Source organism: Oncorhynchus mykiss, chromosome 30 (genome assembly GCF_013265735.2).
Source record: "Oncorhynchus mykiss isolate Arlee chromosome 30, USDA_OmykA_1.1, whole genome shotgun sequence".
Lineage (NCBI taxonomy): Eukaryota > Metazoa > Chordata > Actinopteri > Salmoniformes > Salmonidae > Oncorhynchus > Oncorhynchus mykiss.
Genome location: NC_050570.1, coordinates 18,687,062 through 18,712,702, shown reverse-complemented (window position 1 = coordinate 18,712,702; position 25,641 = coordinate 18,687,062). Strand labels below are relative to the sequence as shown.

The 25,641-nt window shown below is 43.3% G+C and overlaps 1 protein-coding gene across 1 annotated transcript in view; it reads left to right on the top strand.

The window, feature by feature from the left end:
- The window catches only part of LOC110521470 (ubiquitin-conjugating enzyme E2 R2), a 36,823-nt gene that overhangs the window by 6,381 nt on the left and 4,801 nt on the right, over window positions 1-25,641 (top strand). The window contains exons 2-3 of the mRNA XM_021599045.2: window positions 11,565-11,651; window positions 18,182-18,279. Coding sequence (XP_021454720.2) covers window positions 11,565-11,651; window positions 18,182-18,279 — 185 coding nt within the window. The remainder of the gene's footprint in view (window positions 1-11,564; window positions 11,652-18,181; window positions 18,280-25,641) is intronic.

Here is a 25,641-nt window from a genome sequence, read left to right as displayed (position 1 = left end):
TGTGTACAGATCCTTGCGACGTGGGGCCGTTCATTATCATGCTGAAACATGAGGTGATGGCGGCGGATGAATGGCACAATAATCAACCTCAGGATCTCGTTACGTTATCTCTGTGCAGTCAAATTGCCATAGATAAAATGCAATTGTGTTCGTTGTCCGTAGCTTATGCAAGCCCATACCATAACCCCACCACGGGGCAGTCTGGTGACAATGTTGACATCACCAAACCGAATTCCCACACAACTCCATACACGCAGTCTGCCATCTACCCTGTACTGTTAAAACCGGGATTCATCTGTGAAGAGCACATATGCCCACTAAAGTCTGTTACGACGCTGAACTGCAGTCAAGTCAAGACCCTGGTAAGGATGATGAGCACGTAGATGAGCTTCACTGAGACGGTTTCTGACAATTTCAGCAGAAATTCTTTGGTTTTGCAAACCCACAGTTTCATCAGACTTCGGATGACTGGTCTCAGACGATCCCGCAGGTGAAGATGTATGTGGAGGTCCTGGGCTAGTGTGGTTTGTGGTTGTGAGGCCGCTTGGACGTATTGCCAAATTCTCAAATGACGTCGGAGGCGCCTTATGGTAGAGAAATTAACATTCAATTATCTGGCAACAACTCTGGTGGACATACCTGCAGTCAGCATGCCAATTGCATGCTCCCTCAACTTGACATCTGCAGCATTGTGTTTTGTGACAAAACTGCACATTTTAGAGTGGCATTTCATTGTCCCCAGCACAAAGTGTACATGTGATCATGCTTTTTAATCAGCTTCTTGATATGGTGGATTAGGTGGATTAATTATCTTGGCAAATGAGAAATGCTCACTGTCAGGGATGTAAACACATTTCTGCACAAAATTTGAGAAATAAGCTTTTTGTGCATATGGCAAACTTCTGGCGCCTTTTATTTCAGCTCGGGAAACATGGGACCAACACTTTACATGTTGCATTTATATTTTTGTTCTGTTTATTTTAGCCTATATTTGCATAACTGTTGAAGATGGTGAGCATTTTCCTTCCCGATATAGGGCAAGAGCTCTCGTTACAACGATAAACAGGCATCAAAGTAGGCAGTGGTGTAAAGTACTTAAGTAAAAAATACTTTAAAGTACTACTTAAGTAGATTTCTGAGGTATACTATTTTTGTTTTTGTCAACTTTTACTTTTATTTCACTCCATACATTTTCCCTGACACCCAAAAGTATTTGTTACATTTTGAATGCTTAGCAGGACAGGGAACTTGTCAAATTCCTGCACTTATCAAGAGAACAGCCCTGGTCGTCATCCCTATTGCTTCTAATCTGGCGGACTCACTAAACACAAAGGCTTCATATGGAGCGTGCCCCTGGTTCTCCGTAAATAACGAAAAAAATAATGAAATAAATAAATAAAAACAAGAAAATCGCTTAATATAAGGAATTTGAAATTACTTTTACATTTGATACTTGAGTACATTTTAGCAATTACATTTACTTTTGATACTTAAGTATATTTAAAACCAAATACTTTTAGACTTTTACTCAAGTATTTTACTGGTTGACTTTTACTTTAGTCATTTTCTATTAAGCTGTCTTTACTTTTACTCAAGTATGAGAATTGGGTACTTTTCAACCACTGGAAGTAGGTCAGGCAAAGTGCTTTTTTTCATGTATTTTTTTAAACTACAGTAGTAGGCCTATGTTGTAAATGTGAACTCTTTCTGAATGAAGGTTTGTGAATAAAGATAACCTAGACTATTGACGGGGTCTCCTAGGTACGCCACTATTGTTCAGTTAGGGTTGTTTGCACCTGATTGCATCAGTCAGAGGTAGTGTTTCCAAATGACACATTTGTGATACATTCTGCTGATCTATTTCAGCTCAGCTAAAGATCCCAGTTATTCAGAGACCTGTTTAGGCTTCCAGTCTTTTCTGAGCGGCGCAGTAGGTTAACCCGGCACTGTGTTAGCTAGGAACATTTGCATTGTGGGTGCTATGTACAAGCATTGTTGGCCCAGGAATGCACAGCTTGGCTGTGAAATGCACAGCAGGCCTGTGACTCATTGTTCCTTCTAACAAACATCTCCAACAAACCAGTTTCCCTGTTCTAAGACCCTCCCTATCTACACAGGTTAGACAAACCCTCTGTTACGTGCTGCTTTTACTTATTTATTGAAAAGAGTCAGTCAAACAATGACGTATGCCTATTCAATACCGGAGCAAAACATTTACATCAGGGTGTAACTCCTCTGAATGTGTCACCAGACCAAACAAAATATTGATGGTACACTATATATACAAAAGTATGTGGACACCCCTTCAAATTAGTGGATTCGTCTATTTCAGCCACACCCGTTGCTGACAGGTGTATAAAATCGAGCACACCGCCATGCAATCTCCATAGACAAACATTGACGTAGAATGACCTTACAGAAGAGCTCAATCACTGTCAATGTGGCACCGTCATAGGATGCCACCGTGGCACCGTCATAGGATGCCACCGTGGCACCGTCATAGGATGCCACCGTGGCACCGTCATAGGATGCCACCGTGGCACCGTCATAGGATGCCACCGTTCCAACAAGGCAGTTCATAAAATTTATTCTGTGTTAGAGCTGCCCCAGTTAACTGTATAAGTGCTGTTATTATGAAGTGGAAATGTCTAGGGACAACAACAGCTTAGCCGTGAAGTGGTAGGCCACACAAGCTCACAGAACAGGACCGCAGAGTCATCATCTGTTCTAGGTTGCAACACTCACTACCAAGTTCCGAACTGCCTCTGGAAGCAACGTCAGCACAATAACTGTTTGTCAGGAGCTTCATAAAGTGGGTTTCCATGGCGGAGCAGCCGCACACAATCCTAAGATCACCATGCGTAATGCCAAGCGTCGGCTGGAGTGGGGTAAAGCTCACCGCCATTGGACATTCTCTTTCTTCACCATCTGGCAATCTGACAGACGAATCTGGGTTTGACGGATGCCAGGAGAACCCTACCTGCCCAAATGCATAGTGCCATCTCTAAAGTTTGGTGGAGGAGTAATGGTCTGGGGCTGTCTTTCATGGTTTGAGCTTGGGCCCTTAGTTCCAGTGAAGGGAAATCTTAACGCTGCGTCATACAATGATATTGTAGACCATTCTGTGCTTCTAATTTTGGGGCAACAGTTTGGGGAAGGCCCTTTCCTGTTCAGCATGACAATGCCCCTGTGCACAAACTAGGCCAAAGTAGGCCAAAGACAGCCCTCTTGTTTTTCTTTCGACAACAGAGCCTTCAGCTTTAAGATGTTCATATTCTTTTGCTTGAGTTCAAAGGCTGTCATGACAAGGAATAGGTTTTGCTCCCCTACTTCCTTTAAGTTATTTATTTATTTATTTTTATTTTACCTTTATTTAACCAGGCAAGTCAGTTAAGAACAAATTCTTATTTTCAATGACGGCCTAGGAACAGTGGGTTAACTGCCTGTTCAGGGGCAGAACGACAGATTTGTACCTTGTCAGCTCGGGGGTTTGAACTCACAACCTTCCGGTTACTAGTCCAACGCTCTAACCACTAGGCTACCCTGCCGCCCCAGTGATGTCATAGAGTTTCTAAACATCGCAAGACTTCCAGGAACGCTCTCGAAGCAGACCAGGCCAGAGTTTGTGGTTCGAGGAGGCAGTGAGGGAAGTGAAATGTTTTAGATGAAGAAAATTAAAAACTTAGATTCGAGCTTATGTCTTAAGTATTTGAACATGTTATTACTCCAACATCGTGAACGTGACGAATGGACACATTAAATTTTTTTTTTATCCAAAACGACTTTATAGCAAAGGAATGACTTTGATTTGATGGCCTGCACATGCGCAATTCAGCGCGAGATGACCGTTAGACACGATTACGTGTTTCAGCGCATGAGCTTAGCTAGCCAACGTCACCTACAACCGTGATCAGGGATTTCTATTGGAGTAGCAGTTTCTGATAATCTTCATACTGTACTGTGTTTTGGTGACGTACATACTTCCTCAACCACAAGGTCATATTCTATTTCAACTATGAGATTTCTGCCACGAATGGTGTATTTCAAAATGTACATTTTTGCACAACACAATTAAAGACCACTTGGTTATGTCCATGAACCACAAGCTAGAGAGCACAGTAATTGCCTTCAACGTGATGTGTGGCCGCTGCATTGACAGTCAGTTGACAGACACTCATTCAACACCTGGCTGTGGCAGTCTCGTGGCCTTAGGCTGGTCAGAGATGGAGGAGGCGGCCTGCACAGGGCTGGGCTGTCCTGCCTTGGCCGATGGAGTCATGTTTCCCCCCTGGCTGCCTGGCTCGCACACAAATGAGAGCTGGGAGAAGGAGAGAGAGAGAGAGAGAGGCAGTGCCATTCCTGGCCCTGCTCGAGCTGGTGCCCCTGGGGGCCCTGTGAAGAGCGAGCCTGCCATTAGAAAAGGGGGCCCATGCAGAGGTAGTCCTACAGTACGCCTTCCAACAGTCAGCCTAATTATGATCGTGTGCTTACATGTTCCAAGCCTGAGGGTGATATCCTACTAAGAGAACAGAGCTCCATTGATAGGCAGCCTGTTTCAGCTTTTGTTTATTTCAGAAATAGGCAAACGTTTGGGCTAGTTTAGCATATCTCCAGATATTCCTTGACTGGATCAGGTTGAATGCAAAGCACTTGCACATCCAATGTTTTCCCTACATGGATAAATTGCTCATGTAGCCTACTTCCATGGGAAATAGGCCCACCAGTAATGCTTTGTGTCAGAAAGGTTTAAATAATGATTGGTGTTTTGGTCCACAGCTAATTCAGTCCTCTCATGTCCCAGGGAACCTTGTACTAGAGCCATTACAGATGTGTACAGCATTGCTGCATTGTCTTTTTACAGTACTAAGGGTCTGGGTTTTGACAGGCCCTCTCGTCATCGTGTCAAGTTGGTTGGCAGCTTGTAATTAGGCTAATTGCATTTGTGAAGTGGACCGCCGTTCAGTCTTGACAGTAGTTCTAGTGTCGCGTGTACTAGTGACTGTATTTCTCCTCCCCCACACTAAAAGGGTTCTGTTAAATGAGGCAGGACCCTGGTGTGTCTGGGTAGGATAATCTAAAGCACCTCTATCACATTCTAGTCTACAAAGACGTGTGGGGTGCACCACTGTTCTCAAGGGCATGTTTCTCTTTTCATTAAGAGAAGAGTGAGACAATAAGAGTGCGAGGGAATCTGAGAGCGAGGGACAGCAAGCTTGGTGACTGGTAGAATGGTGTCGGCAGACGGGGAAGGTGGTGCGTTGGGAGAAGAACAGAATGATTAGTTCTGTGAGGGTTTATGCTGCTTTAGCTGACCTGGTTTACTTTTCCCTGATTCCAGCCTACCTTCACAGGGTGTGTTCTCTCTGACTGGCTTTGCCACACGTGTTTTTAGGTCACCATACAAGAAAGATGGGTCTAGGTAGGTTACAAGGTAGATGCTGAGCCTTGCAGTTCTGCTCTAGATCCTGTTCTTCCTGTGCCAGCCTCTCTTCCTCCTCCTCCTGTCTGCCTGGCTGACTGAAGCAGCAACACATCCTCCCAGGAGAGGCTTGGTGGGGTGCAGCCAGGAGAGGAGAGGCTTGGTGGGGTGCAGCCAGGAGAGGAGAGGCTTGGTGGGATGCAGCCAGGGGAGGAGAGGCTTGGTGGGGTGCAGCCAGGAGAGGAGAGGCTTGGTGGGGTGCAGCCAGGAGAGGAGAGGCTTGGTGGGGTGCAGCCAGGAGAGGAGAGGCTTGGTGGGGTGCAGCCAGGAGAGGAGAGGCTTGGTGGGGTGTGCAATGAGGAGCTAAGTTCAGGGGCGTGTATGTTGCATGTACTTACTATGTGATTAGAGACAGTCAAGCCTCACGGGCATGGAGGGGATATTTGAGTGCGTTTGTGTAGAGTTCAGAATTTGGTAGGGAAATGGAGCTAATATCCCTATTCTGAACCTCTCTTGTTTGTCTCATCCTTGGGATGTACTTGATGAGGAAGGCAGGGTGCAGCAGAAAAAATGAGCTATGCTAGCTTTTTAAGCCCAGTCACACTCCACTGTTTTCCCTCTCCTCTCATCCCTCTGGGCTTGGTGTCAGTTTTGCAGACAGGTCAGGGTTTTCTCTGCTGCCATGGAAAGTTTCCCTCCCCCCGTCTCTGCCTGTCATGGGCATTGTGAGTGTCAGTGCTCTCTATGGAGGTTAGACCCTACTTTCTGTTTTCTGTTTCCCTTATCTCCCTTTCGATTACCCATTTCAGACCGAAGATGTAGTAGCATATACAGTCGGGCAAAAAAGTATTTAGTCAGCCACCAATTGTGCAAGTTCTCCCACTTAAAAAGATGAGAGAGGCCTGTAATTTTCATCATAGGTACACTTCAACTATGTCAGACAAAATGAGAAAAAAAATCCAGAAAATCACATTGGCAATGACAGAGGTCAAACATTTTCTGTAAGTCTTCACAAGGTTTTCCCACACTGTTGCTGGTATTTTGGCCCATTCCTCCATGCAGATCTCCTCTAGAGCAGTGACGTTTTGGGGCTGTTGCTGGGCAACACGGACTTTCAACTCCCTCCAAAGATTTTCTATGGGGTTGAGATCTGGAGACTAGCTAGGCCACTCCAGGACCTTGAAATGCTTTCTTCTTTTTTTTACCCCCTACCCCTTTCAGATATACCAAGAAGTTGGTATAAAAAGCATGCATGATAAATTACAGGGATTTTTGACCAAGAGTCCCGCCTGGATCAGCCATTTTCTATATTTTAATTAACTCATGCAAATAAATAAAACCCTGGGTTATGTGTAGTGTGGGTTGCATCTAGTGTGTTGTGATGGCATCGTATGCTGTTTTATAACGTGTGTGTCTTTGTTCCATTCCTATGATCAGGCAGAAAGTAGGCTATGTTGGTGCAGAGTATGAGTGTGTTCTATTAAGATCCATGTCGTGGCTCTATGTGGACAGGGAAAGTGTGAAAGGCCCTTTATAAGCCGCGTGGTGAAATGTTATGCCATTACCATCTTACAGGGACTCCTCTTCCTGCTTTAATAAGCCACTTGCTTTTATATATTGCAGTCAGAGCTCACATTACGGGGCTTAAATGTCCCTCTATGTTTCCACTGGCCTCAGCACCCTCACTGAGTGCTATGCTAGCTGGAGCTAGGCTGGTATGTAAGCTGCAAGGCTGTTGTCCCTGTGTTGTGTTGCCCGTCTCTGTCTGTATGTGGAGTGTTTACGTGAACCCCAGTCATTCTGGACCCGAGCCAGTTTGGAGGCATTGCCCCAGACTTTTACAAGCTAACAGGATTCTATCAGGCCTGTGTCAGGCTTTCCACTCTGGGCTTGATGTTGTATGGGCCTGGTTGATATGGCAACATCCCCCTGTTCAATTTGCTAGTCACTAAGGGCTCGTACAATGCAATCAGCAGTAGGCCACAAGTAATGGTCTAATGTCGGCGAAGGCTTGTGTGGAGTTTGTGCACAACCCCCACCCCTTAATATATATATTGCAGAGGCCAAAAATATATATATATATATATATATATATATATATATATATATATATATATATATATATATATATATATATATATATATATATATATATATATATATATATATATATATATATATATGCGCCACTCTGTGAAGTTATCCATTGCGGAGGTCTAGACTAAAAGCTAATGTATGCTTGATTCTACAATGTGGTCTGAGGCTTCATATGGAGGGTGTATCAATTGCAGAGGCCAAATCGTGCTCTGTACCACATCACCATCACTTCCTTGACAACAGCTTGGAACTGTTCCACAAAGCGCAAGACGTATGAATGCCCTGACTTCTGAGGCCATATCACTGTATGTGCCGCATGGCCAATGCAGATGTCGGATTGACCATGCTCCCAGATGCACAATACACTCCTCTCTCCAGAATGCGCTCTCTCCTGCCAATTTGTGCACATTCATTGTTTCATAACTTCGTTGTGGGAGTTGTTTGCGTTTGATTGTTTAGTGTAGATCAATTCCCCATGACATATTTCACCAGTGGACACAGAGTGGACACATTGTTTGAGGAGTGCACAACCTATGTTACATTTATGAGAAACAAGTTTTGGTTTATTTAATTCCATCCGTTCTGTCAATTTAGTCATTGACAGGAGCACTGCAAACAAAAGACAATGTTGAGTAAAGATGCGCACACATAGAAGTGGTCCTACCTGGCCTGCTCGCAAATGTAGGCATATAAATGTGCCCATTTGGGGATCTGATAGTATTTCTGATTGGCTTAACACACCACCACTCAGTCATGTTTTCTTCACCTCAAACAGCAAGCAAACAATCTGTTTTTACATCCATTGAGAATTACAATAGTTCCTCAAAGTATTAGAAAAATCTTTCGAGCTCTCTCCCTTTCGATAACCACTCGGAGTGAAAGGGAAAAATGTAATGCTCTGATCCAGTGGAAACGTCATAAAATAGGCTGCTTGACTTGGACTGAAATAGGTTCTGGTACTGTTTATATTTAGGTGCAGGAGCACCACAATAATTATTTAATGTAAAAAAATATATATAAAAAAATAAATGTATACCCCATTTTCTCCCCAATTTTGTGGTATCCAATTAGTAGTTAGTCTTGTCTCATCGCTGCAACTCCCGTATGGACTCGGGAGAGGCGAAGGTTGAGAGCCGTGCGTCCTCCGAAACACAACCCAACCAAGCCGCACTGCTTCTTCACACAATGCCCACTTAACCTGGATGCCAGCCACACCAATGTGTCCGAGGAAACACTGTGCACCTGGTGACCGTGTCAGCGTGCACTTCGCTCGGCCTGCTATTGGAATTGCTAGTGCACGATGGGACAAGGACATCCCTGCCGGCCAAACCCTCCCATAATCCGGACAACGTGCCTTAAACCACTGCGCCACTCGGGAGGCCCTCACCACAATACTTTGAGCTAATATTCTATAAGTGGAACAGGAGCTCAAGCAGTAGAACATTTGAAGTGCCGGGACTTAGGGCCCAGAATATTTTATACAATGTTGAAAGTTTACTAGTGCAAGCTTTGGGCAGAACCCAGTTAAATAGGTGATACAATGTTTCAAGGTCGTTTTACCTGCAGGCTGCAATGTTTTTATTTGTTGCCTTTATGGAGGCTCTTTTCACATAGTTGGCAATCGCAACAGAAGTTACTTTTTAGGTTTATCATTTTTATTTAGATTTGGATATAATTTTGATTAACCACATGACAATGATTTTGAGATAAGAAGACATTATTGTAAATTTAAAATAATCTGTTTCACATGCCATGCAGATCGGTATAAATTATAAGATACATTTTCATTCCACATGAATGCCGACTCTGTTATTACAAGCAACTTCCGGAGAGTGATGGCAGAATCTGAAAGCCAGAAGGAGCGGGAGGAGAATAGTTGGGTCAGGTTTTTTTTCTTCTGGATCTCTGGCGTATACTTGAGGCATCAAACGGTAAGGTTAAAGCATCAGACAAGCTCAATGCATATAGTTCATTTTATTAAAGCACATGGGGTGCCTATTGAAAAACACATGCTTAAAAATGTTTAGCAATCGATTGGTTGAAAGAACAGACAACTTTCGGTCGACCAAGATTTTTTGGGGGGTGGGAACAGCCCTAGTGAGAGGAAACAAACACCCCCCTCCTCCTCCCAGCCCGCAATTCGGGGCGTTCCTGCATATGGGCATACCCCCCCCCCCCCCCCCCCCCCCCCCCCAAGCATGACATTTTCATGTTTGTGTGACACTTTCGAATGTGGGTCAAAAGGGAAATAAAAGTGTTGAGTTTTTTTTTTTTTTTCACCTGCTGTGTACTGGAATCTTATTTGCTAGCTAGCATGAGTGACACCGGTAGACAATGTCCTTTGCCCCTGCATGCCAAACACTGTCGTTAACAGAACTGCTGGGAAACAGTTCCCGACCAGGTGGGAGCTGAAGGACACTACCTGTCACCCCCACCTCCCTCTCGCACAGCATGCGGCAGGTTGGGGCAACACCGTGTGCTAGCTTGCTGCTCCAATACACAGCAGGCGCGAGGTGAGGGCAACAGTTTGTTCGCTACACTTTGTGCTAATTAGCTTGCTAGCTACCACATGGTATCACTCCTGGTGTCGCTCTTAACGGAGTACTTCTTAGGACTAGCTGGCTCATAGTGTCCTTCGCTCCCGTCTGCCGAACACCTGCCCTCGCCGTCGTTAAACAGAACTGCGGGAAAACAATGCGACAGGTGGGGGGTGAAGGATACTACCGGTATGTACTAGACGCCTTTTCTTCTGTGGGGTTTATTGGTGGTTGGCCTCCAACTTTATGGTGCATTACCGCCATCTACTGTACTGGTGTGCCCCTGCCTACCGCCTATGTACTGGAGTCATAGCTTAAAAATGTACAAATAGATGTATAAAGAGGTGTTTGAACGCCCTAAATTGCGGGCTGCAGTTGGACCCTTCTCCTCTGATTGCGTCTCTGACTGTCACATTAAGATGAGGGTTGGTGACGATTTCAAAAACTGTTCTGGGAATGGAACAGCTAAATCATGAAGTCATGTAGTGTACACCCGGATTAGTAGTTTTTATTTTCCTTAAAATGATCATGAGTGTTGCATTGTAGGCTACACCATTGAAAACAGAAGTCTTTTGGGGGGGGGGGGGGTTCTGTTTTCTCACTGAAAAGTGTTTCTTGTTCTCTTAGCCTTCGTCGGAGCTTTAAAAAATTAAATAAACCATCTTTTTTTCTGAATGTTTCAGCACCAGGGACTCTGGATGTGGCTGCGTTATTGATTACATATTAGTCAGGCTTTTTGATTAGAACATATGGATTGTTTTTGTAGGCTACCTATTTCATTTATGGATCAAGCCTTAGCAGTCATTCTGATCTCGTTCCCAATGATCAGTGCTTTAGTTTATTATGTTTCTTTCCAGCAGTTCTGAATTTCCGATGCACCCGACTAAGTTTTTCTGTGCAATAGCCTTTTGATTTGAACATTTTTTTAAATGTTTGGTGTGTGTGTGCTAGGCTATTGGATTTCATTTATATATGTTAGAGCACTTTGGTTTCACTAATAAATATGTTGAAATGGAACCAAATTATCCGTTTCTGATAGATGGGCTATATAGTCTACTACGGTATAGGTTGAATGTGATAGTCGACCTATAACCAGCCTGAGTAGGGCTGTAACTCCATTCCTATTCTATTCAGAGTAGAGAAATGTTATCAAATTGGAAATGAGCTATTATCAGGCTGGTTAATGCAATGCATGTCTGTTGAATTTGGAAAGATCCACTTGCACTTGGCCCCGCCCCACCTACTCAGGCCAATCTTATACATTTCAAAACTGAGCACATGTTGGTGCTCATCGGTCGTTTTGAATGGAAATTACCCATAGCCTCGACTCCAATGTCTATGGCATAACAATGATAGAGGAGTTGACTAAAGCATACTGATCTGGTACCAAGCTAAGACGGGCCTAAATAAAGTAGTTATGACTAGATATTTGACCAGAGTTATACTCTTGCACCTTATTCAGCTGGCCTCTGCCTCTTGCATCACTAATTAGTGTGCTCTTCTTCTCTCAGGCTCAGATCAAGTTCCCCATCGACTATCCCTACTCTCCTCCGGCCTTCCGCTTCCTCACCAAGATGTGGCACCCCAACATCTACGAGGTAAGAGAAAGAACAACACTCACCCTATCTGTCATTACACAATCATCTCTTTCTTTGACTTTTCCCCTATATAATAGTCCAACGTCCTTTTGTCTCTGAATAGCTTTAACTTGTTATGTTCTATTATAAATACTTTGACTCTGTTGCTATCATATACTTTAACAGTGGCCTAGTGAGGGGTGTCAAACAATTTAGAAAAACTGAAACCATATCATGACCAAGACTTGGCATCTATAAGGTCTTATTTATGCATACATGTATGTAAGCAATGACATGAGAAATATATATATATATATTAGATACACACACAAAACTAGTCAAAAGTTTGGACAACCAGGCTGGGCTGATGCCTGGCTGGGCTGATGAGACTGTGCAGTCCAATGGAAAATTGGCATCAACGTCACAGATTTAGCCGGTGGTAAATAGACATCGGCTGGAATATCCAAATGTTGTAGTAGCTACTATCTTGTCACATTGCTACAACTCCCGTACGGGCTCGGGAGAGACGAAGGCTGAATGTCATGCGTCCTCCGATACACAACCCAACCAGCCGTACTGCTTCTTAACACAGCGCGCATCCAACCCGGAAGCCACAATGTGTCGGAGGCTACACCTTGGCTAGCGCGCACTGTGCCCGGTCCGCCACAGGAGTCGCTGGTGAGACAAGGAGATCCCTACCGACCAATCCCTAACCCGGACGACGCTAGGCCAATTGTGCGTCGCCCCACGGACCTCCCGGTCGCGGCCGGTTACGACAGAGCCTGGGCGCGAACCCAGGGACTCTGATGGCACAGCTGGCGCTGCAGTACAGCGCCCTTAACCACTGCGCCACCCGGGAGGCCCTGGAATGTGGTTTTAACCAATCAGCATCAGACCCACCAGTTGTGTAATGTATAACAATCACACTTAATCTACCTTTTAAGGAGGGTTTATAGCAAGAAAAACAACGGAACATGGGTGTTTTGTCAATTTAAATAATATGGATTTCAAAAAAACAACACAAACCCTATCTTCAACACATTATATGCTTCAGAAATAAAAGGATAACAAAATAACCTCCACAAATACTATAATTTAAATGCATAATTTTAGCAAACACACCCAAATATTCAATAACCATCACAATGACCCAATAACCTTGTTTTGGTTAAACTCAAGTTCAGATGGGAAATGACAACACAGCTCTTAGCTCCCTCTGTAGATGCCTACTGGACAACTTTTATTTGTTTTGCTTTTAAATCTTTTTTTATTTTTTTTTATCCTATTAACACTTTGTTCTAGCTAGCTATTTATGTAGGTAGCTATCAAGTAAACACAATGAATAATAAAAGCCTATTGAGTTTCGCCCAACCAGTAAATTATTAATTTATAAGTCTGTTCTTCATTTTCCCCTTTTTGATCCCCTTTAGATAATTCAGTTCAGTTAAGTCTTTAAATAATATTTCCCCCCCAGAAAGCAAAAAGATAGCCAGCAGTGGATGATCACAAAAACAATGAGGGGGAAAAAGGACGGATCTCCCCGGAGTCATGTCCACTCATTAAACTTTCTCTGTGATCCATTTAGTTCATCCCAAACAAGGGAATAATCACATTTCAGGAACACGTTCCCAGTGCCAAACGATTACATCCCAACAAAGGAAGGCACAGACTGTGTTTTGCAGGCTTCAGTTCTCATCTTGCAATTTGTAACTGGTGCCTATGCGGTTTATCCGGTGTCTTCATCTCCCAGGTACGCTATGGAAAAACCCACCTCCCCTCTGTTCCTCAATTCCTCATTCATAAATTTTTTGGCTGCCCTTTTTAAAGCAGTAGCGCTCTTTTTAGGCCACAATCTCTATCATCCATACAGAATGGAATTATTTTAACATATGACAGAATCATTGCCGGACCGGCAATGGACAAAATAGTTAGATGCTTTAGAAAGTGGACGTGCCTTTACCCAGACCAAATCTCCTGACAGGAAGTGTGCATGTTTCTTGCAGGTGTTATAGTATTTGGTTTGTCTGGCCAGGAAAATGCCCACTTTCCGTTTGACTTCTTTTGCCATTGCCTGCTGTCTCTGAGGTTGTAAGGCGGCTGGTGCGGAGATGGAGCTGTTGAGATCATCCTCTCCAGAGGCCCTTGGAGCTTCCTCTCCACGGAAAGCTCCGCAGGGATCTTTCTGGTTGTTTCATGTTTTGCTGTGTTGATGGTTTAACGGAACTCAGAAATCCATTTAGGCCAGTTCTGGTGATGATCTTTTACAAAAGAGGCAGTCATAGTCTTGATGGTACAATTGTCTCTCTCTATAAGATTGGCTTGTTGACGGTAACTTGTGGTGAACTTGTGTGTCACCCACCCATGACTTACAAATATCCTCCATAACCGTTCCTGTGAATTGGGGTCCACAATCAGATATGAGATACTGAGGGACTCCTAATTGGGTGAAGGTGTGTATTGTTGGCAAACTGTACAGGCCTTCACATGTTCCCATACGTCCTGGCAAACTCCAAGATGTGAAAAAGAGTCTTCATCCGTCCAAGATGGCAGGCCAGTGGAAGGCCATAAAAGTAATCCAGATAAACCTTTTGGTTACCACAAGTTGATGTTTATTGACTTCTTCTTTTAACAGGGATCCTCCTGTACAGGATTCCTTGGAGTACTTCGAATCCAATCTGACCTGGACGCTCCCTGGAAGCTTCTTTGTTCTTCCTAAGGTCACTAACCTCTTGTTCCTGAGCTTGAGTTTCAGCAATCTCAGCAATAGAGGTGGGAAGACTGCAGAGGCTTTGAGTGGTGGTGCCTACAACGTATGCTACTTGGCTTGCTGCTGGAGCCACTGCTCTGGACAGAGCATCAGGAACAATGTTCTGATGCCCATTCCGGTAATTCACTCTGAACTGGAATTCATGAAGGCGCAACATCCAGCGTGTGAGCCTGGAAGACATTTTGGGGCTGTTGAACACCCATGTAAGTGCCGAGTGATCATTAAATACATCCAACTCAACCCCCTCAAGATAATGCCTCCCCTTTTCGATTGCCCACACCACTGTGAGGCACTCCTTTTCCGATGTTGAGAAGTTGCGTTCAGCTACTTTAATTCCGCGAGGCATATGCAATGACTCTTTCTCCACCTTCCGTCAGTTGAGTGAGGACCACACAGAATCTACATCACTGGCATCTGTTTGGACTTGGAATGTCTGCGATAGGTCTGGCTGAGCCAACACTGGTGCATTAACAAGAGCCTGCTCCAAATGCTCAGAACTGTTCTGGCACTCATTCAATCCATTTCCAGACCACTTCCTTTCCCTTAAGCCGATTCAGAGGGGATGCTACATCTGCAAAGTGGGGAATGAATTTGAAGTACCAGGCTTACCAGCTCAAGAAACCTGTGTAGACTTTTGAGGTCCTGTAGAACCGGATAGTCCGTCATCACTGTCATTTTGGCCGGATCTGTCTCAACACCTCTCACAATGTGACTCAAGAACTTCAGCTGGTCTTTGAATACCTTAGCGTCATGAAGCATTGAGAACACAGCCTCCAAGTCTTTCACAGGTTGCTCTGGGGTGGGAGAGAACACAGTCATATAACAGAATGTAGACAAAACAGATCTGCCCTCTCAGGTTCCCCAGAACTTTCTCCATAAGGCGCTGGAAGGTAGCACCGGCGTTCTTAAGCCCAAACGGCATCGCTTTGAACTCATAAAGACCTATCTGACTGATGATCGCTGTCTTGGCCTTTCTCTCCTCAACCATTGCTACTTGACAATACCCTGACTTCAGATCCAGGGCAATGAAACCAGAAGCTCCATGTAGACTCCAGGAGGTTGTACATGATGGGCAAAGGATAAGCATCCTTGTGTGTCTTTGCATTCATCGCTCTGAAGTCAGTGCAGGACCTCTGGGAACCATCCGGTTTCCCCACCAGCACTACAGGAGCAGCCCAAGCAGATTGTGAAGGCTCAAGGATTTTGTCCCATTTCTTCCACTTTATCTACAATGATATTTATCTTGTAGGGTGACACTCTGTAGTCCCTGAAGCGGACTGAGACTTTGTCTTTGGTGTAGATCTTGTGTGCCTCAACCGTGGTTTTCCCCAGTCTACCAGAACACACAGGGCCGTGATTGGAAGAGGAATTGAACCTCTGACTGCAAGTTGGAGAAAAGAGCAGAACACTGGATCTTCTAGGATTGTCGGGGGTGTAGTAGGCACAGCCATGTACAGTCGTGGTCAAAAGTTTTGAGAATGACACAAATATTAATTTTCACAAAATTCCCTGCCTTAGTTTGTATGATGGCAATTTGCATATACTCCAGAATGTTATGAAGAGTGACCAGATGGATTGCAATTAATTGCAAAATTCCTCTTTGCCATGCAAATGAACTGAATCCCCAAAAAACATTTCCACTGCATTTCAGCCCTGCCACAAAAGGACCAGCTGACGTCATGTCAGTGATTCTCTCGTTAACACAGGTGTGAGTGTTGACGAGGACAAGGCTGAATGAAGAATGGTACCAACACATCCTCCGAGAGCAATTTCTCCCAACCATCCAGGAACAGTTTGGTGACGAACAATGCCTTTTCCAGCATGATGGAGCACCTTGCCATAAGGCAAAAGTGATAACTAAGTGGCTCGGGAACAAAACATTGATATTTTGGGTCCATGACCAGGAAACTCCCCAGACCTTAATCCCATTGAAAACTTAAACCCACACATTCTAACAAACTCCAAGCATTGATTATGCAAGAATGGGCTGCCATCAGTCAGGATGTGGCCCAGAAGTTAATTGACAGCATGCCAGCGCGGATTGCAGAGGTCTTGAAAAAGAAGGGCCAACACTGCAAATATTGACTCTTTGCATCAACTTCATGTAATTGTCAATAAACGCCTTTGACACTTATGAAATGCTTGTAATTATTCTTCACTATTCCATAGTAACATCTGACAAAAATATCTAAAGACACTGAAGCAGGAAACTTTGTGGAAATTAATATTTGTGTCCTTCTCAAAAACTATGGCCACGACGTGTACTTGGGTTGTTGTTCCATATTTTCGTGCTCTTGTTTCCCCGGTATGACCTCACTGGGCTTGAGCCTCAAAGGAAAAAATAAATACAAGTATTTTCTTTGATTCCACACCCCATACTTATTTTCCCCAAGGTCTATTATGGTTTTGGTCTTGGTGAGGAAGTCAAGACCCAAGATAATAGGAAACGCCAAATGGTCATCCTCTAAGATGAACATTTCCAAAGACCACATGCTGGTATGCCAGTTGTAAAGGTGCTGAACTTTTTCCAAAGCACCATGCCCTTTCCCATCTGCCAGGGGAGAACTTTGGTTCCCACACAACTGCTCTCCTGAACATGTGATTTTCTGCCAGAGGCTTTTCTGCATCAGGGTGAAAGTACAACCTGTATCAAGTACCGCTTAATATTGGAAATTCCTGACCCCCACTGTTCCTCTGAAGCAGACCGCCACCCGAGGGTTACAGTTGAGAACTTTTCTCTCCAGCTCTGGTTCTGTGATGTTAGGCTTCCACTTCAAACAAAATGCCCGGAAATCATAAGCAAAGTCCCTCAAAGACTGAGTTGGAAGTTGAACCATATCTCTTAGTTTCTTCTCTACCTCTGTTAAGTAGTCAGTTGGCAAAAATGCTACTTGGAACGCCTCTGAGCTTCACCCAGGTGGTGATTTTCTTATTTTCTGCCATCCACCAGCTCCTGGTTGGTCCTTTGAGAACATTAGATAGGGTCCCCATCAGCTCAGGGTTTGACATAGGTCTCACGGATAGGAAATTGTCACATTGCTTCAAAAAAGTTCAATATATCTGAGATCTCCTTGGAACCATCAAAGCGAGGGAACTCCATGCAGATTGGAGGTGTGGAGAAATTATTGGCGCCTGAAGCATGGCTTTGTGAACCAGCCAGGGTGCTCAGACCTGGGGTGCCGAGGCCAAATGCACCAGGACCAGGAATACTAGTGGTAGGTCTTGAGTTTGTGCACCTCATTTTTGAATTTCTCATCCCTCCTCAAGATGCATTCAAACACCCCTTGTTCCAGTTGTTTTTGTAATCCTTTGTGGTTCTCCATTTCATCAATTTTTGCTTTGACATAGCCCTCACAAATGAGTTCTTAAAATCATCCACAAGACCATTAACTGTGGTTAGTCATTTATAAAGATTATTGCTGACCAACTCAATTTCCTCCCTCAGAGTAGGCTGATTTTGGTGGCTCCTCACTCTGTTCTTCCCCGCTTTCCCCTTCCTCTTCATGGTCTGAGATATACAGTGAGCTGAGCAATAAAGTTATTTCACTCACAGGATTTCTCATTGTGACGAATGAACCAAAGATGGGCGTAATTTGGATAGGGACACCCGAGTGCTGTTGGTTCATGTCCTCAGGCTCAGAGCCTAGCTGTAGTTCATGAAAGGGACCATTTGGCAGAAGGGTTTGCATCTCCTCCTGAGACATTTTTTTGATTTGCGCACTGTTAGATATGTGGCAGTGTCACAAATGTATTGCTGGTAACTGACCTGTTTGTGTTCCTGTAGAACGGGGACGTGTGTATCTCCATCCTGCACCCCCCAGTGGACGACCCCCAGAGCGGAGAGCTGCCCTCTGAGAGATGGAACCCTACACAGAATGTCAGGTACTCTATGCACTACTCCGCTAGCCAGCACCTCGTCTTAATAGGTGTGCGTTTCCTTTTCTTCTAGATCACTCTATGCACCACACCTTTCCCTCACACAATGATAATTCTCTCACTCAACCCATTCTCCTCATCTTTGATTTATGGTTGACTATTAGTATAAATGTGGAATTTATCAAACATAAAACAAAATATATAATATATTTTCACTTGATTCACATACTTTTTACACACATTTAATCTTACTTTCCATTGTCTTCATTTTTTTAAATCTTTCTCTTCCTCTCTCTCTCACTCCACACACAGCAGGATATATAATTACTACATTGGGTCTCCTCGGTGGCGCAGCAACTACTGTAAATACAAATGGCCTCACACGTCTTTGCTCATAGAGCAGTGTTGTAGTGGTCCCGAGACCACATATTGAGTGTTTCCGTCTGGATACATTTGTACTCTGTCTTGACTAGGTCTCAGACAGTGAGGACTCATCATTTCTTCCCGAGACCAGCCAAGAGCGGAGTAAAAAACTCAATTATCAGCTTCCATTCAGGGAACGCATAAAACTGCTTCGCCAGGCCAAATATATACACTCCTTTCTTGAAACATTAATACAGTATTTTAAAACCCTTTATATCTATTTTATACATGTTTACACAGTGGTGAACCTGTAGGCCTTCAGTGTGTAACAGGTTGGTGATTCTGAAAGGACAGCAACATAATACCATATCATGTAGGAGAGTGCACTTTTTGTAAAACACAAAGGGCCAGTGGTGTAGTGGAAGGTATCACTTACTTCTTAACCCCTACTGATGCGTATCAAAGTAGTGTAGTGAAGGTATACAATTTATCAATTATGTAGTACAATGGAGAAATCATGCACAAAGTAGCCTACACAATCACAAAGCACGTGAATTATATTCACATGCGCGCACCGCACACATCCAAGTTTCAGCAGAATATCATCTCCAGGCAGCAAGCGTGTACAGCTCTCAACTGGTTTTGGCATGGAGCAGCTCACAGAAGAATGACATCGGTAACCGGTAGGGTAGGAAAAACGTTTCAATTTATGATATCTATCAGTAAATGCTAACTAAGGCAACATTGGGTATGCAAACTAGGTATTGAAAAAGTTTAGTCCGAAGTATTGGTTAGTAGGCTATTTATGATGCACAATTGTCAATCATGAGCTGTTTGCATCATGGATGGACCTGGGTGGACAGAGGCCCACCCACTGGGGAGCCAGGCCCTGACAGGCCCGCCCAATCAGATTGATGTGGTTTAAGCATTGTTGTGGACTTAGACCATGACATTTTTGTATTTTTTTTCTGTAAAAAAAAGGTGATTCTGGGAGTAAAAATCTGAAAAAATTATATAGGAAAACAGGATTTTTCACACAGGGTGCCTTTCCTTCACTGGGTGGGCCGTTTGGGAGCTTTTGGCAACATCTGAGTATACCCACTTCTTCAGGTACCACAACACCACTGCATAGGGCTGATGGAAAGACAGCAGTCAAACACATCATGATGTTAAAGAATATGCAGTTCATAAACTCTAAGACAGTAGGTCCCAATTATAAGAATACAAAAACATAACCATTAAGCATTTCCCAATCAAAATGTACAGCTATTACTTCCCACAACATTTCACGTTAAGCACACAAAATAAACGGTGACATAATGTTTAAAATGGAACTGACAGCGTTTTAACTACTTTGCCAATATGAAACAGACAAACATTTCAGTCAAAAATATGTCATTCCCAGTTTATGCTACAAAACCAACTTCATAAGCGGTTTTAAAAATAGGTTATATTTGACTCGTTCCATGTCGTACACTAAGGCGTTGGCTGAATAAATGGATGCAGATCAATGCATGATTAATATAACCAATACATTTCTTGGTAGTCCCAAAAATATTGCTATCAGTTTGTAAATCACAGCTGGCCTGATGCATTATTTGCTGCCTCCATACAGGATACACTGTTTCAGTTTCAATTACTCAGTATTCTGGACAAAAACAGACAAATGTAACTAAGGCTGGGAATGTCGATACAATCAAACTAGCAAGAGCAATGATCACTAGTCAGTCATAACGTGGCTAATAGGCTAGCGTATGTATTTATGTAGCAAGCTAAAAACACGGAGCCTAACGTTAGCTAGCTAGCTGCTAGGAGGATGTCATGCCATTGGAGGAGTGGGTGAGTGACAGACTTTTTCCCCTCATAATTTTTTGGTGACTATACACAGATGGAGATGCGGGTGTCATTTGGTTAGCTAGCAAGAACTTGAATGACTGTTATCCAGTTAGCAACAGTGAATTTGCGAATGCAAGAGATATGCTATCTACTCAGATTTCAGAGCACTCTCATCTGAGTGTGCCAGAGCACAGAACAACTAATGCATTTAGAACAACTAATGAATTTACGAATGCGCAACACCCGCTGACTATTACCGGTGTCGGTAAACGTAGACAAAAAAAGAAGTAGTCTAGATAAACAGCTTAACCAGCTCTGCTACGGCGAGTCAAATTGTCAGCGGGGTGTTTTCTCATTTGTGTCTGCAAGTAGGCAGTTAGCAAGCTAGCCAACAAGCTGCAGAATGACGAGGAGGCTACAATTCCCCATCGTTTATCAGTGCGATTTTGACGGCCAACTAGCTGAAACAGTTTGAGGGTTTATCTAATGTACCTTCGTTAGATTTTATCTCCTCTTGCCCTGGCTAGCATTAGTTGTTGATGTGCATAACTGAATGAGAGGGAGCCTACCTTTTCATGGTTGTTAGATCAATAGGACTGTAACGTTCCCAAATGTAAGAGGACTCCTTTTGTATTTACATATTTGCACAAATCCATTCAGGTTTATTTTGTGGCTTTTGGCAAATACATTATAATGATCTAAAGTCACGCTGTTGCAACTGCCTGTAAACACAGTCCAATTCAAAGTGAATGATGGTAGGTCCGTTTGGCAAATGGCTTGTTTGTATAAAGGCCAACTGTAACTGATTGGCTCTAGCGCACCAGTCTGTGTCGACTCTGGTCCTGGACGAGACAATGTTTTTATTCGGTTTTATTTACTGCAGAGTCTATTAATTGTGCAAATGCACATCTGCTTTCCCACTATATTTTGCTCTAGAATTTTCACAGATGCCTTAGCATATGTAATTCCCAAACATTCTATGAATTCCTGAAATCTTGAAAATGACCATATCTAAGTGGTCACTTGTCAGAATTTTTTTTAAAGAATGTCATTCTTCCTGTCAGTTCCATTTTTTTAAATGCAATGTTTCTCACACAAGTTATTTTCAAAGGAATGGCTAACAACAGGAAGCGTGCTGCAATAAGAAACACAGTTCCACTCACCAGATGATGATAATTTGAAACTTAACTTCTTGTTGAAAGTTATTCTTGAAAAGGGAGAAGCTAACAAATTATCAACAAACTCTTTGATATCACCTGCTGCAGTCAATGCAAACGAGCCAACAACAAAAGTTAGAAGGGACACGTTTCCATACGTTTTGGTAAAAAACTGTCCCACTTTTTTTAAGTCAATGTGATTGGTTGATTCCACTGTCATTCCAAAATGTTGCCCTAATGCAGTTGAATGGCAGATGCCTTTATCTAGCTTCTGATTGCCTAGCTGATGGCTGACTTACCTAGCTAGATTTATCTCCCAAGAGACCAACAAAGGAAAATCCTGATTGAATATTTTATTTTCAGTGTTAGCCCTTTCTTTTCCAACAAAAACTGATGCGATTAAATCAGAACATTGAAAATATTATTATTATGTTATTATCATGTTATTAATCCTTAGCCCTTCTCTGAAGGCGTAGAAGGCCAATTGTTCCCAACTGTGTTTAGGTTAGTAATAATTTGTAGAGTGGCTCTATTTTTCCTCAGCATGGATTTTTTTTTCATTATTTCAAATGTCTAAAGAATCTATATGTTGTTCTGAAATATGAATACAGAAATACTGGACATTTTGAACTCTTATGGTGGTGGTTTAACAAAATGACAATCATGGTCTTGAATTTGTATTTTTCTGGTCTTGACTTGGTCTTGAATCGGTCTCTCTTTTAGGTGGTCTCAAACACAACACTGCCAGAGAGAGACCACAGGTGTGAAAAAGTTGGTTATGAATAGATGGTATACAGCTGCAGATGGAAGTGACACAGAAATGTACATTTTCTCTGCATGCGATTTGGAGGTTTTCGAAGTTAGAGAGTTAGGTGAGTTAGCTAGCTAGTCCCCAGGCGATGACAGCAAATTTACTTTAAGCTAACTTTTACCCATTCATCTGTGAAGACCGCTAGCTGGTGTTCATATGGATGTCACCGTGACATGCCAATTAACTAACGTTACTGCCCTCAGTTAGCATGACGACAAGGCAAGCCGGTGCTAATGCTTTCCACTTGGCAGCTGTTTCACGGTGTCGCCGGCGGTAGCTTGTAACGTGGTCAATTGTTTTTCCCTCCCAGGATTATATTTCAAGTAGAATGGCAGCCTACACAAGAAATAACTAATATTAGTAACCATCTAGATGTCACAGTGATAGTCTACTCAATGGGGAGTACATTAATGGCAACTAGTGTTACTCAGGTAGGCTGTTTGTTCATCTGCCCGCAATTGCTATTAACCCATCTGCAACTACCTGTCTATATGTGATAAAGTGAAAATCTGATGCCCACACCCAACCCTATCTCGCTAATATAGAAAATGCGCTGTAGATTTCAGGTTGTCTCGAATACATATTTTGTGGTTGAAAAATACTATCTGTTTTTATGATACTGATAAAGATGGCACCTCTAAAGACATATCTAACTGTGCATTCTCTCAAGATGCTGAAAGAAATCATATTTCTTCACTCCTGAGTCAGATTTGACTACATTTGGTGTATCATTTTACTGCAAGAAATGCTTAATTATGCAGGAGTTAATATTAAGGCTATGTGAGAGGTATAATAGACCTAGAGTCAGTTTCCAGTTTTCAGGTTCCATTCAACTAATCTGAACAGACAGGTCACCCGTGATACAAGTCAGTATTCAACATCCTGAACAGTCGACTACAGTTCCCTTTATGTGCCATAGGCCTATTTGAAGTCCCCATCTTGTGACTGTCGAATTTGTATAGCTATTCATAATCATCATAGTCGGCACTGCTATCATCCTCTTTTACCAGTTCGCATTACTTTTCTTGCCTTCTCTTTATTTTCAACTCTCCATTTCACATCTGGCCAAGTGCATGAAGTTCCCTCAGTGCTCACAACAAGCAACATCTGACAAAAGTTCCTCTACTTCTATTCAAGGCGAAAATGATGAATCAGACACCTTATCGATAGCAACAGCTCATGGTCCTCCTGGAATCAGAAGTTATTTTGACTCAATGGAGGAACGTAGTCAGACAAATGCTGATGAATGTCTTGCTCGACCTGTGTCTTCAACTGGTTCACCTCTGAAGCTCACAGGCAATGTGTATTGGAAGAGATTTCTGCATTTTCTTCCCCCAGCATACACCCCTCCAACCAGACATGCTTTATCTACTAATTTTCTGGATGCAGAGTTCAAGTGAAGGTCAAGCAAATCATAGAGAAAGCAGACTGTATTGCAATCATCTCCGATGGGTGGTCAAATGTTCATGGGCAAGGAATAAGTAACTAAATCATCTCCACCCCTCAACCAGTATTCTGGTTGAGGGGCACAACAGATACACCGGTCTCTACATTGCAGATGAGCTGAAGGCAGTCGTAAATTACCTTGGACCACAGAAGGTATTTGCACTGGTAACACAATGCTGCGAACATGAAGGCTGCTTGGTCTAAAGTGGAGGAGTCCTACCCTCACATCACACCCATTGGCTGTGCTGCTCATGCATTGAATCTGCTCCTCAAGGACATAGTGGCACTGAAAACAACGAAGACACTCTACAAGAGAGCCAAAGAAATGGTCAGGTATGTGAAGGGTCATCAAGTTATAGCAGCAATCTACCTCACCAAGCAAAGTGAGAAGAATAAGAGCACCACATTGAAGCTGCCCAGCAACACCCATTGGGGTGGTGTTGTCATCATGTTTGACAGTCTCCTGGAGGGGATGAAGTCTCTCCGAGAAGTGGCCATATCACAGTCTGCCGATACGGACAGCCCCATCAAGAGGATCCTCCTGGATGATGTATTTTGGGAGAGAGTTGTAAGCAACCTGAAACTCCTGAAACCTATAGCAGTAGCCATTGCACGGATTGAGGGAGACAATGCCACCCTGTCTGATGTTCAGACTCGGCATCCAGAGAAGAAATCTGTACTGCCCTGCCCACGTCACTGTTGCTCCAAGCAGAAGAAACTGCAGTTCTGAAATACATCAAAAAGCGTGAAGACTTCTGCCCGAAGCCCATACACGCCGCAGCGTACATGTTGGACCCCAAGTATGCTTGCAAGAGCATCCTGTGGTGCAGAGATCAACAAGGCCTATGGCGTCATCAATACAGTGTCCCGCCACCTTGGCCTGGATGAGGGCAAGGTTCTTGGCAGTCTGGCGAAGTACACTTCCATGCAAGGGCTGTTGGGATGGAGATGCAATATGGTAGTCGTGCCAACATGTATCTCATCAACCACCTGGTGGAAGGGACTTGGATCTGAGGCTCTTTCCTCTGTTGCCTCCATCATCCTCCAAATCCCACCAACATCAGCCACCTCAGAGCGCAACTGATCCTTGTATGGGAACACGCACGCAACATGCTGACCAATGCAAGGGTTGAAAAATAGGTGGCCATCCGGGCAAATTTGAGGCTTTTTGAGCCTGACAACAAGCCATCCTCAACAAGTTTGGAAAGTGAAGATGAGGCCTCAGTCTGATGTTCAAGAGGTGTACATTGAGGAGGTCCAGGGAGAAGACATGGAAGCCTGAGAGGAAGACAACCAAAGATTTAGTTTCTAGACTATCATTTTACAGATGTATGTTGAAAACGTTTGTGGGAGATGCGATGGATCTTTGGGGATCATTCAATATTCCCTTTCTTTTGCTGTTCAGTGAAGTCATCCCATGTGAAGAGGCAACAAATTTAATTAAAGTTCAATTCGTAACTAAATTGTTTTTATTTCTATTGGAAGGATTTAATCATTTGCAATTGTCTACTTATGATAAGGTGAACGAAACATAAACCTGTCTCCATGTGATATGGTAAATATATCCAATGCAAAAAACATCTGCATTTAAATGGTATTAATATTAATTGGCATATATTTCTGTTAATTCCCATATTCCTGTTAATTCCCATGGAAAGTTTCCACCTCTGAATATTTCCCAAAATGTTCAACCGTAGTTGTGACCCATTTGTTGTTGGTTGTTTTGTCATAGTTGTCTCTAGGGGGGCATAATTT